The 15091-nt window shown below is 45.0% G+C and overlaps 2 protein-coding genes across 7 annotated transcripts in view; one reads left to right on the forward strand and one right to left on the reverse strand.

Moving 5' to 3' along the window:
• RECQL5 (RecQ like helicase 5) overlaps positions 1 to 12672 on the reverse strand; it is a 47855-nt gene extending 35183 nt beyond the window's left edge. For 3 of the 6 annotated variants that reach the window (XM_066381224.1, XM_066381223.1, XM_066381222.1), the window contains exons 1-6: positions 11878 to 12341; positions 10601 to 10722; positions 8996 to 9514; positions 8411 to 8513; positions 7573 to 7684; positions 6004 to 6166 (exon numbers count right to left, since the gene is read on the reverse strand). In XM_066381224.1, the coding sequence (XP_066237321.1) occupies positions 6004 to 6166; positions 7573 to 7684; positions 8411 to 8513; positions 8996 to 9514; positions 10601 to 10722; positions 11878 to 12004 (1146 nt within the window). In that variant the 5' untranslated portion in view covers positions 12005 to 12341. The other 3 variants (XM_066381221.1, XM_066381225.1, XM_066381226.1) reach the window with 3 other exon arrangements.
• A 125-nt stretch (positions 12673 to 12797) lies between these two features.
• Positions 12798 to 15091, forward strand: part of SAP30BP (SAP30 binding protein) — a 42015-nt gene continuing 39721 nt past the window's right edge. Inside the window, exons 1-2 of the mRNA XM_066383747.1 lie at positions 12798 to 12971; positions 14822 to 14931. Coding sequence (XP_066239844.1) covers positions 12866 to 12971; positions 14822 to 14931 — 216 coding nt within the window. The 5' untranslated portion in view covers positions 12798 to 12865. The remainder of the gene's footprint in view (positions 12972 to 14821; positions 14932 to 15091) is intronic.

The raw sequence follows: 15091 nt of genomic DNA on the forward strand, positions 1-15091 counted from the left end.
GTCTCCGCCTATTTCCGGGCTTCTGCCTCACCCTTGCAGGAGGAGCCCGATCGTGGGACGGCTGCAAGCCTTGGCTCCACAGGCCAGGTGGGACTTCATGCCCACGCTCAGTAACCTGACTCTGCCTGTTCTGGGTTTTTGGCTCCATCCCCGCAGGAGGAGCCAGCTCCCAAGTCAGGCCACAAGCCTCAGTTCCGCAGGTGGGGCAAGACTGTGCTCCTGCGCCCTTGCTCAAGGGCTGATCTCCACCCCTTCCGGGGTTTCCGCCCTTCCCCTGCAGGCTGGATTACAGGCGGCCCACAGCTGGGCTTTACCACTTTTGCATGCCCCCTCCTCCCCAGCCGGGCAAGACTGAGCTCACACCTGGGCCCAGTGGTGGCCACCCAGCTTCCGCCCTTGCCAACAGAACCGCGCTTCCGTGTCCTGCTGCCAGCTGCCCTTAGCCATGTGGGTGGGGGCGCTGCAGCTCAGACCCTAAGACTCACTACTGTAGTCCTGAAAGCTCCCTCATTCTAAGCAACTCTGCTCTGAGTGCTGCGGGAGAGCTTGTTTGGCTGGTGTCCTGCTTCCCTTTGCTGGTAATGCTGTTTCCAGGGGAAATATTCACTTCAGATTTGGGGAGTGACTTGTCCCAGGGGTTAGGGTGGCTGTCTCCCAAAATGTTTCTCCCTGTGCCTCCTAGATTACACTCTCTTCCTGTTACTCCGGTCCTCTCCTCTCTCCCTGACCCCCGGAGCCCTGGGTGAGTGGTTGTGAGAGAGGTTTTCTGCACAGTCCCTTTAAAAAGAATCCTGGGTCTGAGAAATCAATCTCTTTCTCACAAACAGTATCCTGTCTTGTTTCCAGCTAAATACTGCCTGTACTCCTCTCCTAGGCTCTGGGGCTGCAGGCTGTGGCTTTGTTCCTGGGATTCAGGACCCTCCCCTCTCTGCTAAACTCACTTCCTGCCACGCAAGTCTCTCCCGGTTGCCGTTCACTCTGGGGAGCTGAGCAGCCCTCTCCATGTTTCCGCTTTTCCTACCAGTCTCGGTGTGGCTTCTTCAGTGTTCCTTGGTTGAAAAGTCCTCTTAGTTTAGTTCAAAGTTGGTTTTTCCAGATGATAGTTCTTAAAATTAGTTTGTAATCCACTTTGGTTCTAGGAGGTGGGAGTTGGTACGTCTGCCTACTCCATCTCCATCTTGTCTTCGCTTAATCTGCTTTTAAATTAGATGTTAAGTGAGGCACTTTTATTTTATTCCAGAAGAACAGCCTGTTGTGTCAGCACTGCCTGTTTGATGATCGACTCTTTTTCCATTAAACTGAACTATGAGCTTCATCAAATATTAAATTCTCACATACTCTGGGACCTATTTCTCTCTTTTGTCCCACTGATTGCTACTGTATTGATTACAGTGGACGCCAGCATATTCTGATACTGGGTGAAGCATGCCCCTTTACCATTCTTCTTTTTCATACTTTTCCTGGCTTTTCTTGGGCACCTATTCCTGTATGTAAATTCTAGGAGTCTGCTTCCCCATAAAAGTCATTTGGACCTGACCAAGTGGTGGCAGAGTGGATAGAGCATCGGACTGGGACGCAGAAGACCTAGGTTCAAGACCCCGAGGTCGCTGGCTTGAGCGTGGGCTCTTACGGTTTGAGCAAGCTCACCAGCTTGAGCCCAAGGTCGCTGGTTTGAGCAAGGGTCACTTGGTCTGCTGTAGCCTCCCCGTCAAGGCACATATGAGAAAGCAATCAATGAACTAAGGTGCCGCAATGAAGAATTGATGCTTCTCATCTCTCTCCTTTCTGTCTGTCTGTCCCTATCTGTTCCTCTCTCTGACTCTGTCTCCATCACACACACACACAAAAAGTCTTTTGGGATTTCAACTGGAACTTCACAAAATATTTATGTTAACTTTGAGAAGAAATGTTTTATGTTTTATATCTTCCCACTCAGTTTTGTACCTGTTCAGAGCTTGTTTGTTTTCAACGGGATTTTCATTTTCTTCATTTAAATCGGTGGCTCTCTCACCCATGGCTGCATATCAAAATCAACCAGGGAGCTTTCAAAAAAGTGTCTTGCTAATAATAGCCTCTAACACTTACTTCTAGGTATTTAATATGTCTTTTCTTGCAAATTAAATACTTTTCATTTCCACTCCTAGGTATTTATGGTAATGCAGAGAAAAGCTACTGCTTTTAAAAACATTTCCCTTACAGTCAGCCACCCTGCCAGGTTTTCTTATAAATTCTAGTGGATTCTGGGATTTTGTAGGCACATTCATTGACCTTCTGGTATCTTCTCTCCTGTTCTCCTTGTCCCTTCCAGTTTAATTTTTTGTCTCTATATTGTCATTTTGGTGGGAATCAGAAATAACTACTTGTATTTAATCTTTTTAATTTAGGAAAAGTCTACATGTATCCTTTTGCAACTTTACACATTATGCTTTGGGGAATTTATCCCTGTTGATTTATGTAGATTTACTGGGTCATTTTTAACTGTTCTAGACCATTCCACTGTGTAACTAACCCCCTGATTACTTACCCAACACTTTACAGAGGAAGCATTTGATTTCACTATTACAGTGTTATGCAAACATCCCTGGACATCTTTGTACACATGACAATTTGTCTGTGTAGAAGGGGAATTACTGAATCACCAAGCACCAGCAGATCACCTTGTCTCTCTCCAAAGAAGTTGTGCGAGTTTACACTCCTGACAACAATGTGAGTTACCCTTTCCCACATTCTCACAAGTGATTATAAAGATGCTTTACATTTTGCCAATCTGATGGGTATAAAACAATAGCTTGTAAGCTAATTTGCATTTCTCTGATTACTAAGTGATGTTGAGCATCTCTTCATACATTTATTAGACATTCTGTTTTCCTTTTCTGAGATTCATACCTTTGGCTATGCAGCTGTTTGCCTTTTACTTACCTGTTAAGTAAACGTTCAGTCACTTATGTATATTGCAAACATTTTAACCAACAATGACTCATTTTTTACTTTGTTTATGATGTCTCTCATTACATAGAAATTTTGAATTTAGTCAAATAAATATTTTCCTTGATGGTTTCTGCTATTTTATTTTTTAATTGAGAGAGAAAGAAAAAAAGAGAGACAAGTAGGGAGAGAGATAAGATCAACTCATAGTTGTGGCACCTTAGTTATTCATTGATTGCTTTCTCATGTGTGCCTTGATGGGTGGGGGGAGGTCCAGTTGAGCCAGTGACCCCTTGCTCAAGTCAAGGACTTTGGCCTCAAGCCAGCAACCTTTGGGCTCAAGCCAGCAAGCATGAAGTCATGTTTATAATCCCATGCTCAGGCCTGCCACCCCGCACTCAAGCCAGATGAGCCCACATTCAAGCCAGTGACCTTGGGGGGTTTTGAACCAGGATCCTCAGAGTACCAGGCTGATGCTCTATCCACTGTATCACTACCTGGTCAGGCGATGGTATTTGCTTTTAAAGTCTTTATATACACTTTCCTTCCTCAAGGCCATAAAGTATTTTCTCCCCAATTTTACAGCTTTTTGGGGTCTTTAATCCATCAGTAACTCACCTTTGTATGGTATGGGAGGTCAGAATCTAATTTTATCTTTTTCCAGCACCAATTATTTAAGTTCATCCTTTTCCTGTTGGGTACTGAAAGCCAACAGGGTCTTTGCAGTTTAGATTTTTGGGGGACAGAGGGGTGGGGGGACTGGCAGTAAACTGATAGTCTGCCCAACCCCATATCTCACTTGTCCTGTGAAGTTGCTAAAGTCTATTTTGCTAGGGTGCTGGATTGTTTATACTCATCCTGCCCCCCATGTCCCCCAGAAAGACTGGAGGCAAGTTTCTTTTATCCTTTGTGAAGTTAAGATGTTATATATGGTGGGGGTTTTCTGCACTTGGTAGAATTCTTGGGTTGCCTTGGAAATGTGATCAGAGATCTCTTTGATTTGCTAATGGCCTTACTTTGCCCTATAAGTAAAGCTGGAAATGAGTGTGGAGTGTGCTCCTTTCTAGCCAACAGCATTGCAGAGGCCTCCCAACCCCATCCTTTCACTCTAAGCCTATTTTCTTTTTCTTTTTTTAATTAATTAATTTATTTACTTATTTACTTTAGAAAAGAGAGACAGAGAGAGAGAGAGAGAGAGAGAAGGGGGAGAGGAGCAGGAAGCATCAACTCCCATATGTGCCTTGACCGGGCAAGCCCAGGGTTTTGAACCGGCAACCTCAGCATTCCAGGTCGACGCTTGATCCACTGTGCCACCACAGGTCAGGCTAAGCCTATTTTCTTAATTCTGTGCCATTCCCACTCAGGACCTGGAATTACTAGCCGCACTGGTTCGCAGCATTTTCCTATTGATTTATAATGCTACCTATCACATACCTATTTCCCTTATATACATGGGCCTGTTTCTAGGCTCTCTACAAACAATTTATAACCAGTTTTTTTTTATTAATTTTAATGGGGTGACATTAATCAATCAGGGTACATAGGTTCAGAGAAAACATCTCCAGGTTATTTTGACATTTGATTATGTTGCATGTCCCTCACCCAAAGTCATATAGTCTTCCTTCACCTTCTATCTGGTTTTCTTTGTGCCCTTCCTCTCCCCCCAACTACCACTCTTGTCCATGTCCCTGAGTCTCATTTTTAAGCTTTTTTTTTTAAGACAAAAACAAAGAACTTTTAACAATGTGAGAAAATACTTATATAACAATGCTAATTAAAACAAGGCAGGGTTGATCTTGACTATGCAAAATAACATGCATATAAAAGACTGTACTAGGATAAATTAAATATAAAGATAAAATCTAACCTAGCTTGTTGCAATCCTTACACCAACATACAATTCCTCCCTTGCTATACCATCTAGCTCAGTGGTAGTCAACCTAGTCCCTACCACCCACTAGTGGGCATTCCAGCTTTCATGATGGGCGGTAGCGGAGCAACCAAAGTATAAATAAAAAGATAGATTTAACTATAATAAGTTGTTTTATAAAGATTTATTCTGCCAAACTTAGCGAAATCTGACATAAACTACTTGGTAAGTAATTATTATTATATGCTTTAACTTGCTGTAACTCTGCTTTATAAATTTTATAAAGTGCCTGACCAGGCAGTGGTGCAGTGGATAGAGCATAGGACTGGGATGTGGAAGACCCTGGTTTGAGACCCCGAGGTCACCAGCTTGAGCACGGGCTCATCTGGTTTGAGCAAAAGCTCGCCAGCTTGGACCCAAGGTCGCTGGCTTGAGCAAGGGGTTACTCGGTCTACTGGAGGCCCGCGGTCAAGGCACATGTGAGAGAGCAATCAATGAACAACTAAGGTGTTGCAACGTTCAATGAAAAACTAATGATCGATGCTTCTCATCTCTCCGTTTCTGTCTGTCCCTGTCTATCCCTCTCTCTGACTCTCTCTCTGTCTCTGTAAAAAAAATTAATTAATTAAAAATTAAATTTTATAAAGTAAAGTTACTTCCACCTGACCAGGTGGTGGTGCAGTGGATAGAGCGTCGGACTGGGATGCGGAGGACCCAGGTTCGAGACCCCAAGGTCGCCAGCTTGGGCACGGGCTCATCTGGTGTGAGCAAAGCTCACCAGCTTGAGCCCCTGGTCAAGGCACATATGAAAAAGCAATCAATGAACAACTAAGGTGTCGCAATGAAAAAACTGATGATTGATGCTTCTCATCTTTCTCCTTTCCTGTCTGTCTGTCCCTATCTATCCATCTTGCTCTGTCTCTGTAAAAAAATTAAAAATATTAAAAAAAAATAAAGTTACTTCCCTACTTTATAAATCACCATTACCATTACTATGGAACCGGTGGGCGGTTAGAAAATTTTACTACTAACAGAGATACAAAAGTGGGCGGTAGGTATAAAAACGTTGACAAAAAAAAAAAAAAGGCTGACTACCCCTGATCTAGCCCCAGAAGCACCCCTGCTAGCTTGCAGAATCTCCAATAAGCTGTGTGAAACTGGAGAGTGGGGGGTTCAGACAGAAAGAATTACTATTGCCTGGGACTTACCCGGAGCTTTTCTACCTCCTTCCTGATCAGGAACCTGACTTGGTCCCGGTCGTTCCTAGAGTAATAGAGACGGCACCAGGAACGCTTCCCGTCCCTGCCCGCACGGCCAGACTCTTGGTAGTAGCCAGCCATAGACTTGGCAATATTCCAGTGGACAACAAACCTATAGGACCAAAGGGACAAGCAGCATGAGATGGGACAGAAGACCTGAGGGAAAGAGTGATTCTGAGTGAGTGGAGCAGGGCTCTCCACAGTGACAAGGAGTGGGTAGATGAGCAGGAAGAGGCACAGAGAGGACCCCAGGGAGAAGTATGATTAGGACACCTGCAGTCTGCCAGCAGGCCTCCCTGCATGGAATAGCCCAGTTCAGAGGCCATAGCAGTAAAGGGGGACATTCCAAGAGAAACAAACTAACTCAGAGGTCCAGTGGAAAAAATATTGGACTCAAATAAATAAGATTAGGCCACTTACAAGCTGCAGAAATAAATAAGATTAGACCACTTATGAGCTACAGAGCCTTGAGAAAGTCCTTTATAATCTCTTCAAAGAGGGAAAGGAATAACATTTATTAAATACGTACTATAAGCCAGTGTATATATTTGTCTCAATTGTACCAGTCACCATCACACGAAGTAGCCCCTTTTTAAAGAAAATGAACTTGAGATTCAGAGAGGTAAATTGTACAAGGGGACACAACAAGGGGACAGCAGAGCTAGGATTTGAGCCTAGGAGTGTCTGACTTCAAAGTTGGCCCCTAACAAAACAGCCAACCCATCATCCAAACTCTGATTCCAAAGTCCTTGTTTGGAAGGAGACTTGACTTTGGGTGGTGAATACAAAATATATATACAGATGGTTTACTATACAACAATATACTTGAAACCTCCACCAATACATTCAATAAAAATTTAAAAAATAAAAATAAACAAAACCCATGTTCTCTCAAATGTAGTACACAGACCAATTCCTACCATGACCAACTCAGGATCACTATGAGTATTAATAAGACCATGCATGTAAAAGTGCTCCGTAAATCTTACAAGGTATTATTGTTGGTGTTAATCAGAACTAAGGCTTCAGGCTGTAGCCCAAAATGTCTCTGGAAGGTCAGGCATTGCTAGAGGTAAAAGACTTCCAACAGCTGCCAGCCTGGGCCTAGGAGGCTGGGATGCACCCATCTCCTCCATGCGTCAGTCAGCAGTAATATGGGATAGGAACAAGCTCTTTGCCTTTGACTTCCCATAGGGGGAAGGATAAGATAGTTCATCCCATCCCTCACAGGGTCCACCTGTAAGATGTGAGTGAACAGGGCTGGGTTCATGAATGAGCCTGATGATGTGCACGCTACCCCATTTCTTGGGGGGCAGAAGAACTATGCTGTGCAGTCACAAGGAGCAGGCTGCACAGAAACTGTCAACACGTGGGCTGTGTACTAGGGACCCTCTCCTGGGGCTTCCTTCCCCACTAACCCCAGAAGGAGCACATGGAGCCAGTCCTCCTGGCAGAGCACCAGGCAGCCCACCCCCATCGAGGCCCTGATCAGGAAGGTGAGACAAGAAATGAGCTTACCTGACGTTGGCTTTGTCCACTCCCATCCCAAAACTAATGGTTGCAACAATTACAGGGACCTTCTCCTCCATCCACTCATTCTGCACCAGTGTTCTTTCAGAAGCCTTCAGCCCTATAAAGGAGGGAAAGGTGGGGAAGGGAACTCACATTTCCCTTGGGGGTCTATCTTGGGTTTGACCCTATGCTGGGCACTGTACACATACCCTCAATCCATCAGTTACCAGTTCTATGACCTTGAGCCAGGCACTTAACCTCTCTGAGCCTGAGCTAATAAAGACCCTTGCCTATGTATGACATAGAGCACTCAATGAATGTTAGAGCCAAGACTGAAATCCAAGTCCACTGGCCTACAAAGTGTGTGCTCTTTCCACAACACCAATACTTGGGCTTATAAAAATTTATCACTATTCCTGACCTGTGGTGGCGCAGTGGATAAAGGTGTCAACCTGAAACGCTGAGGTTCAGGTCAACAGCCCTGGGCTTGCAGGTCAAGGGCAAATATGAGAAACTATTGTGAGTTGATGCTTCCTGCTCCTCCCTCCCTTCTCTCTTTCTTTCTCTTTCTCTCTCTTAAAACCAATAAATTTTAAAAAACAAACAACAAAAAAGCTCACTACTTGCTGTTGGGTGGGACATAGGGCAAAAAAAAAATTCAGGAGTCACAAGTCTCATTTTAGACCTCATTCATGTCTAGACTCCTTTCTGTGGATTCAAATGAATCACTTTGGGTATCTAAAAAAGATTCAGACCACCCGATTTTCCAGGATTTTTAAGAACAAGAGACTTGCTAAGTAACCTCTGGGACTGAAGAGGACCACGTGGCCTGGGTGGCCCTTACCTGCGTGGTAGGCCTTGGCATTCAACCCCCTGTAACTGAGCTCTATTGCCAGCTGTTCACAGGCCTCTCTGGTCCTGCAGTAGACAATGCCGCAGCCGGACAACTAAATGGGCAAACAGGAACAACAGGAGGGAAATAAGCAGTGGGAAAAACAATCAATCTCCTTTCAAAGAAGCTCTATCCTCTGTCTCTCATCAGCCTCACAGTCTCTTCGGAGGCAGGCCACCAAGCAGGGCTCTGCCACTTTCTAACAAAAAAGGACCAAAGTAGCCCAAAGCCCAACTAATCTAACTCCTCTGCCTCCTCCCCTAAAATCTTGAATAGGTCTGCAAAGGCTACAGTCAGAGGCTGACTGCTTGCCTCCCAAAGAAAGATTCTACAACAAGGAAACCCCAGTAAGGAGAACAATGTCAAGAAGCCAAAGGGACAACTCTCTGTCTCTCTGTGCTTTAAGCAGCTACAGCTAGTCCTGGCTAAGGAAGCCAGAAAAAGCAAAGGTCTTAGAAAACCAATACCCATATCTGTGCTATAAACAGAATCTTATTGCTCCACATGCAGATGGCCTCCCCACATTAGTGCCCTCACCCCTTTATCAGCCTTCTGTCCAAGAGCCTTATGACAGAAGTCCCTGAGGTTCCCATAGGGATCAGAAAGCAGTTCCTTGAACTGCACGTCATAGAAGAGGTTGGCCCGGAAGCAGGGAGTCTTGAAGGCAGCAACTGGTTGTTTCAGGTGCAGAGCAGCAAACACATCCTCCTGGACCTGTGGGGTGGCTGTGGCGGTGAGAGCCACACACGGGGCATGTGCCAGGCGGGAGTGCAGAGCACCCAGACGCAAGTAGTCAGGACGGAAGTCATGTCCCCACTGGGAAACACAATGAGCTTCATCCACCACCAGGTAAGAGACCAAGTGGCGGGACACCAGGGAGTTCAGGGTGGGCTGGAAGGAGGCTGAGGCCACCATCTCTGGCGTGATGTACAGAAGTTTGGTCCATGGCTTTTCTTTCTCCAGGTCAGAGAGCAGCTCCTTCTTCTCCTCTGCTGAGAGCTTCGAGTTCAAGGAACTCACTCGTACCTTTAGGGCCAGCAAGTGGTCTACTTGGTCCTGAGGGCAGAAAGGGGAGAAGCACGAAGGGGAGTATAATTGGCTCTCGGGATCTGCAATGCCTGGGATATTTCCCAGTCATAAAACATCCTCCGACCACCCTCTAATATGTCTTCCCTTTGCATGCAAGAAATACTAAAGGTCAAATGGTTGAAAGGACAGGCTCTAGGGCCAGACAGACCTGAGTTTAATCCTGGCTCACTTAACTGCCACATGCTTTGGGCTAGTTCTTAACCTTAACCTGTCAATTTTCTCATTCTCCCTAATGTAAAAACAGTAACTACATAATAGGACTGTCATAAGAATGATGTTCTACATTCGCCTGACCACTCAGTGGCACAGTGGATTAGAGCATCAGCCTGGGGCACTGAGGACCCAGGTTGTAAACCCTAAGGTCCCCGGCTTGAGCGTGGGCTCGTCAGCTTGAACGCGGGATCACAGACATGATCCTACGGTTGCTGGCTTGAGCCCAAAAGTCACTGACTTGAGCACTCACTTTGCTGGAGCCCCCCCCAATCAAGGCACATATGAGAAAGCAATCAATGAACAACTAAGTTGCCACAATGAAGAATTGATGCTTCTCATCTCTCTCCCTTCCTGTCTATTTCTATCTGTCCCTCTCTCTGTCTCTCTCTCTTTCGTCATGGTTGATAGTCCTTAACTACATGGCTACACTTACTCATTTCTAATTCTAGCAGCCCATCTACAGGACTTAAATATAGTCAGAGTGCAGAACAGACATTAACAATACCCCAGTCTCTCAATGTTTTTCCTGTCACAGCTGTGCCCTTGCCAGAATAAATCGGGGACACCAGGGATCCTCCCCCATATCAATTTAGGTCTCTATCCATCCGCATCTTCTCTCCTGTCAAAAGTGTACATTTGTGTACAGGTACAGTTCCATATCTTTCTGGACAAAAAGTAACAAAGGAGGGTAAGAGACCTCCAGAGTGCTATGCACTAATGGAGAAGCCCACATGTGGGCAATTAGGAAACCCAATTTAGAGAGTGAGATAAGCAAAACAAAGAAAATAAGAGGCAAAAAAAAAAAAAAAGAACTATCATCTTCATTCCTCCAAGCCTCACCTGAATCAAAGCAATGAGAGGAGAGATGACAATGGTGATGCCTTTGGCCAATACAGCAGGCAGCTGAAAGCAGAGGGATTTTCCTGCCCCTGTGGGCATGCACACAAAGACATCCTTGTCACCTGAAATAATACAAGAGAACATTTCAATGATTTCTGCCCTTTTATCTTTCCTTCAAAAAGGCTTCTGAAAACTAAATGAGAATGTAAAAGAGCCCAAGCAGAGTGTCTGGTACATGGGGGGTTGGGTCTCAATATAACCTTAATTCCCTTCCCATCCTTTTGATAAAAAGGGATATAGGAACATTTGAAAAAGAACACAAACTATTTCAAGTAATGGTAATAATGACTACAAGGTTAAGAAATCTGAGTCTGCTGGAATATACATGATTGAACTAAATAACAATGAAAGCCAAATACTTCCTAGATGAGTAGGCATATCTGTGTAGACTTGGAAGCAACATCATCTAGATGTTTTATGTTTATAAATGTTACAGTGTAATTAATATTACAGTGCTGATCACCTCTTGACAACTTCCATTTGTCAACAACTCAGGTTTATATTATTACTATTTCCTTCTCTGTTTCGGTTCCAGGCCACTCAGGTTTTGTTTGTTTTTTGTATTTTTCTGAAGTGAAAAGCCAGGAGGCAGAAAGACTCTGCATGTGCCTGACCAGGATACACCCAGAATGCCCACTGGGGGTGATGCTCTGCCCATCTGGGGCGTTGCTCTGTTGCAACCAGAGCCATTCTTGAGCCTGGGGCAAAGACCATGGAGCCATCCTCAGCGCCCAGACCAACTTTTGCTCCAATGGAGCCTTGGCTGAGGGAGGGGAAAAGACAGAGAGAAAGGAAAGGGAGAAGGGTGGAGAAGCAGGTAGGCACTTCTCCTGTGTGCCCTGGCCAGGACTTCCACACACCGGGCCGACGCACTACCGCTGAGCCAAATGATCAGGGCCAGGCCACTCAATCTTTAACAAAGGGTTACCTAGGTCAGTGACTGAATTAGGCTATCCTGCTACTCCCACACAAATTAATGGGAATCTATGAACTGTTTTCAAAGACAATCTGTAGTTCTGACTATGAAATGTAAGAAACAGAACAGCTGGGTGGTTCTGCCAATAAAACTGTAAGTTTTGGATAACAAGTCTACAACATTTCCAAAACCTATTAAAGGACCAAGGGTGGGGAGATAGGAAAGGTTAGAATGAGTGTTCCACAGCAGTGCTACAGTATAGCCAGCATAAATGTAAACACAGGTAGTTTGGCAATGTTACCTTTCACTACAGCCATGGTCGCACTCTCCTGTAAAGGCGTCTTAAAAGAGTCAAACCCAAAGACCTTCTTCAACGTGCTCCGGACTCGACGCTCAGGGTCAAAAGGAGAGAAATGGTGGACGTTCATCTTAGCAACAGACAGTGGCCAAATGTTAAGGAAAAGGTGGTCACATGATTGTGACAAGAACCTCTGTTCTGGTTTTATAATACTGCTTATTTTTCTCAATGAGTATAAATTTACTTGGTTACACTCAAGCAATATATTGTTTTCAATTAATACAGCTCTAGGTGAACAGCCTCAAGAAATACATTGCTACGTAATTAACAGCTCCACTTTTACGTCAGTGAAAATAAAAACTGAACTATTCCAGGCGACAGTATATATAGCACAGATCTAGAAAGTCACAAGAAGAAACACAAAAGTCTTCGGAATAGTTTGGAAAAGGAGGAACTGTTTGTCTAAGACCCACCTTCCGCTCCTTCTACAAGCATAACCATGACGATTATTCTTCCCCCCACTACTCTGACCCTCTTCCCAACTCCCAGAGGAGAGTTCTTTCCTCCTCTGAGTCCCAGATCAACTCTTTTCCTCCTTCCTCGGTCGAAGTCTCCCTCTTTTCAATCCCAGATATCAGACAGAGCTGGTCCTGGACCACCCAGGAGCGAAGGGCTCTTCTGCAGGCCGTTGATGCCTGCTGGCTCAGGAACTACACGAAAACCCCCACCGCCACCGCCAACACGGGGAAACCAAACAGCTGAACATTTATCATCCGGTAAATTCTATGCAACCTTGGGTCCGTCGCGCAGTAATGACGTTGCACTAGCGCTACGCGAGGGGCGGGGCCAGGCGCAAAAACAGCCGTCTCGATTGGTTCCCGGTCTGGAACGGACGCGGGATCCCCTGGGATCCGGAAGAACTCTCCTTTCCGCACTGAAGTCGGCTTTCTGGAGTCATCGAAGTGAGCCACGCAGGGATTGTGGAGCTAAAATGGCGGGGAAGAAAAATGTTCTGTCTTCACTGGCAGTATATGCGGAAGATTCAGAGCCCGAGTCTGACGGCGAGACTGGAGTCGAAACGGCAGGCAGCGCGGCTGGTGAGGCCCAAGAAGGGAGGTGGAAGGGAAAAAGCAGGTGTTTGCCCGGAATGCTGCTCTCCTTGCAGAAGGGAGGAAAAGAGATGGTCATTGTGCCCCAAGAATGGGTCCCGAAGCCCTATGGGGTTCTTGGCGGAATGGATCGTTTTCTTCCATTGATTCGATTATTCTGGCTAAACTGACTAAAAATCTTTGCAGGGCATCTTGCTGACAGAGCGATAGACAATGGATGGAGAGGGCCCGAGGTTACTGAAACACTACCTACCGTATTCCCCATGTATAAGACGCACTATTTTTTCGAAAAACTTGGTGTCTAAAAGCTGGGTGCGCCTTATACAATGGTTGTAGTTTTTTTACTTGCATTTCACGCGGTTGAGAAGTTGCATGAATTTTATGGTGAATAAAACTTGAGTTCAGAAACTTGATATAATACATTTTTTTTCAAATTTCGGGCCCCAAAATTAAGGTGGGGGAATACGGATTGATGGAAGAGAGTGATGAGTAAAACGTAGGTGAGGGATGGTAAAGGTTGTATCTTATTAGATTTATAACTTTTAACTGGTAATGTACCCTAGATGCATCTTGGAGCTTCTAAAAAATTTGGTCTCTACTATGAGAGTCTGATTTCTGTACATCTAGGGTAGATCTGGGCATATGTGAGCTTTCCAAGGCTCCTTGGTGATTTCATTATTTTGTGAGTTAAAACCCTTCGGTGATTTGTTGCCCTAGTCAGGTTGAGAATCACGATGTTAGGAAGTAAGAACAGATTTATTTGGGAGCATAGAGAGGCAGTAAGTTACCTAACATTTCTGGGCCTTGGTTTCCTCATCTGGAAAATGAGGGGGCTTGGACTAGGTTAGCTACTCTCGGTTTTGTTTGTGGTGGGTTTTTTGTTTGTTTGTGCTTTTTTTTTTTTTTTTTTTTTTTTTTTTTTTTTACAGAGTCAGAGAGAGGGATAGAGACAGACAGGAACGGAGAGAGACGAGAAGCATCAGTCATCAGTTTCTCTTTGTGGCACTTTAGTTCATTGATTGCTTTCTCATATGTGCCTTGACCGCGGGCCTTCAGCAGACCGAGTAACCCCTTGCTCAAGCCAGCGACCTTGGGTCCAAGCTGGTGAGCTTTTGCTCAAATCAAATGAGCCCGCGCTCAAGCTGGCGACCTCGGGGTCTCGAACCTGGGTCCTCGGCATCCCAGCCCAACACTCTATCCACTACGCCACTGCCTGGTTAGGCTGTGGTGTTTTTTTTGTGTTTTTTTTTAAATAGAGAATGAAAGGGAGAGAGAGAGCGAGAAACGTCGATTTGTTGTTCCACTTATTTATGCATTCATTGGTTGATTCTGATATGTGCACTGAGGCTGGATGGGACCCCAACTTCTGGTGTACATCAGGATGATGCTCTAACCAGCCAAGCTACCTTGCCGGGCTGCTACTCAGTTGTGTGTGGTCTTTGCCAGGCTGGAGGTTCGTCTGGTGATTTCCCAGTAATTTGTATTGTTTTGTAGGTTTTGTTTTTGTTTGCTTGTATTGTTTTAAACATAATAAAAGATTGTTTCTCAAGTGGGTGTGATTGGAAAGCCCCATGTTCAAGCTCCTGTTCCTAGTCGAGGACACACATAAATGAGGATGACGGAGTACTTGAGATGAGTTCAATGGTGCCTAAAATACAAGGTAGACATCAGTAGAGGTACTCAACAGAATCTGGGGCCTAAGGTCATTTATCATGAGATTTAGGTTCTCTTTTTATCTTAAGATATAGTACTATCCACTCAAATCACTGAAAGGTTTTTTTGAATTTTCCCCCTTATTTATTTATTTATTTATTTATTTATTTATTCCTCTGTTTAAGAGGAGAAAGGCGGACTAGTATCTGAAGCCTATGGAGAGGATGATTTTTCTCGCATTGGGGGTGATGAAGAAGGTTATGAAGAAGAAGAAGATGACAACAGCAAACAATCAGTAAGTAAATCTGTTCCTGGCTCTGGCCGGTTGGCTCAGTGGTAGAGCGTCAGCCTGGCGTGCAAAAGTCCCGGGTTCGATTCCCGGCCAGGGCACACAGGAGAAGCGCCCATCTGTTTCTCCACCCCTCCCCCTCTCCTTCCTCTCTGTCTCTCTCTTC

The sequence above is a fragment of the Saccopteryx leptura genome, chromosome 4 (genome assembly GCF_036850995.1).
Source record: "Saccopteryx leptura isolate mSacLep1 chromosome 4, mSacLep1_pri_phased_curated, whole genome shotgun sequence".
Taxonomy (NCBI): Eukaryota; Metazoa; Chordata; class Mammalia; order Chiroptera; family Emballonuridae; genus Saccopteryx; species Saccopteryx leptura.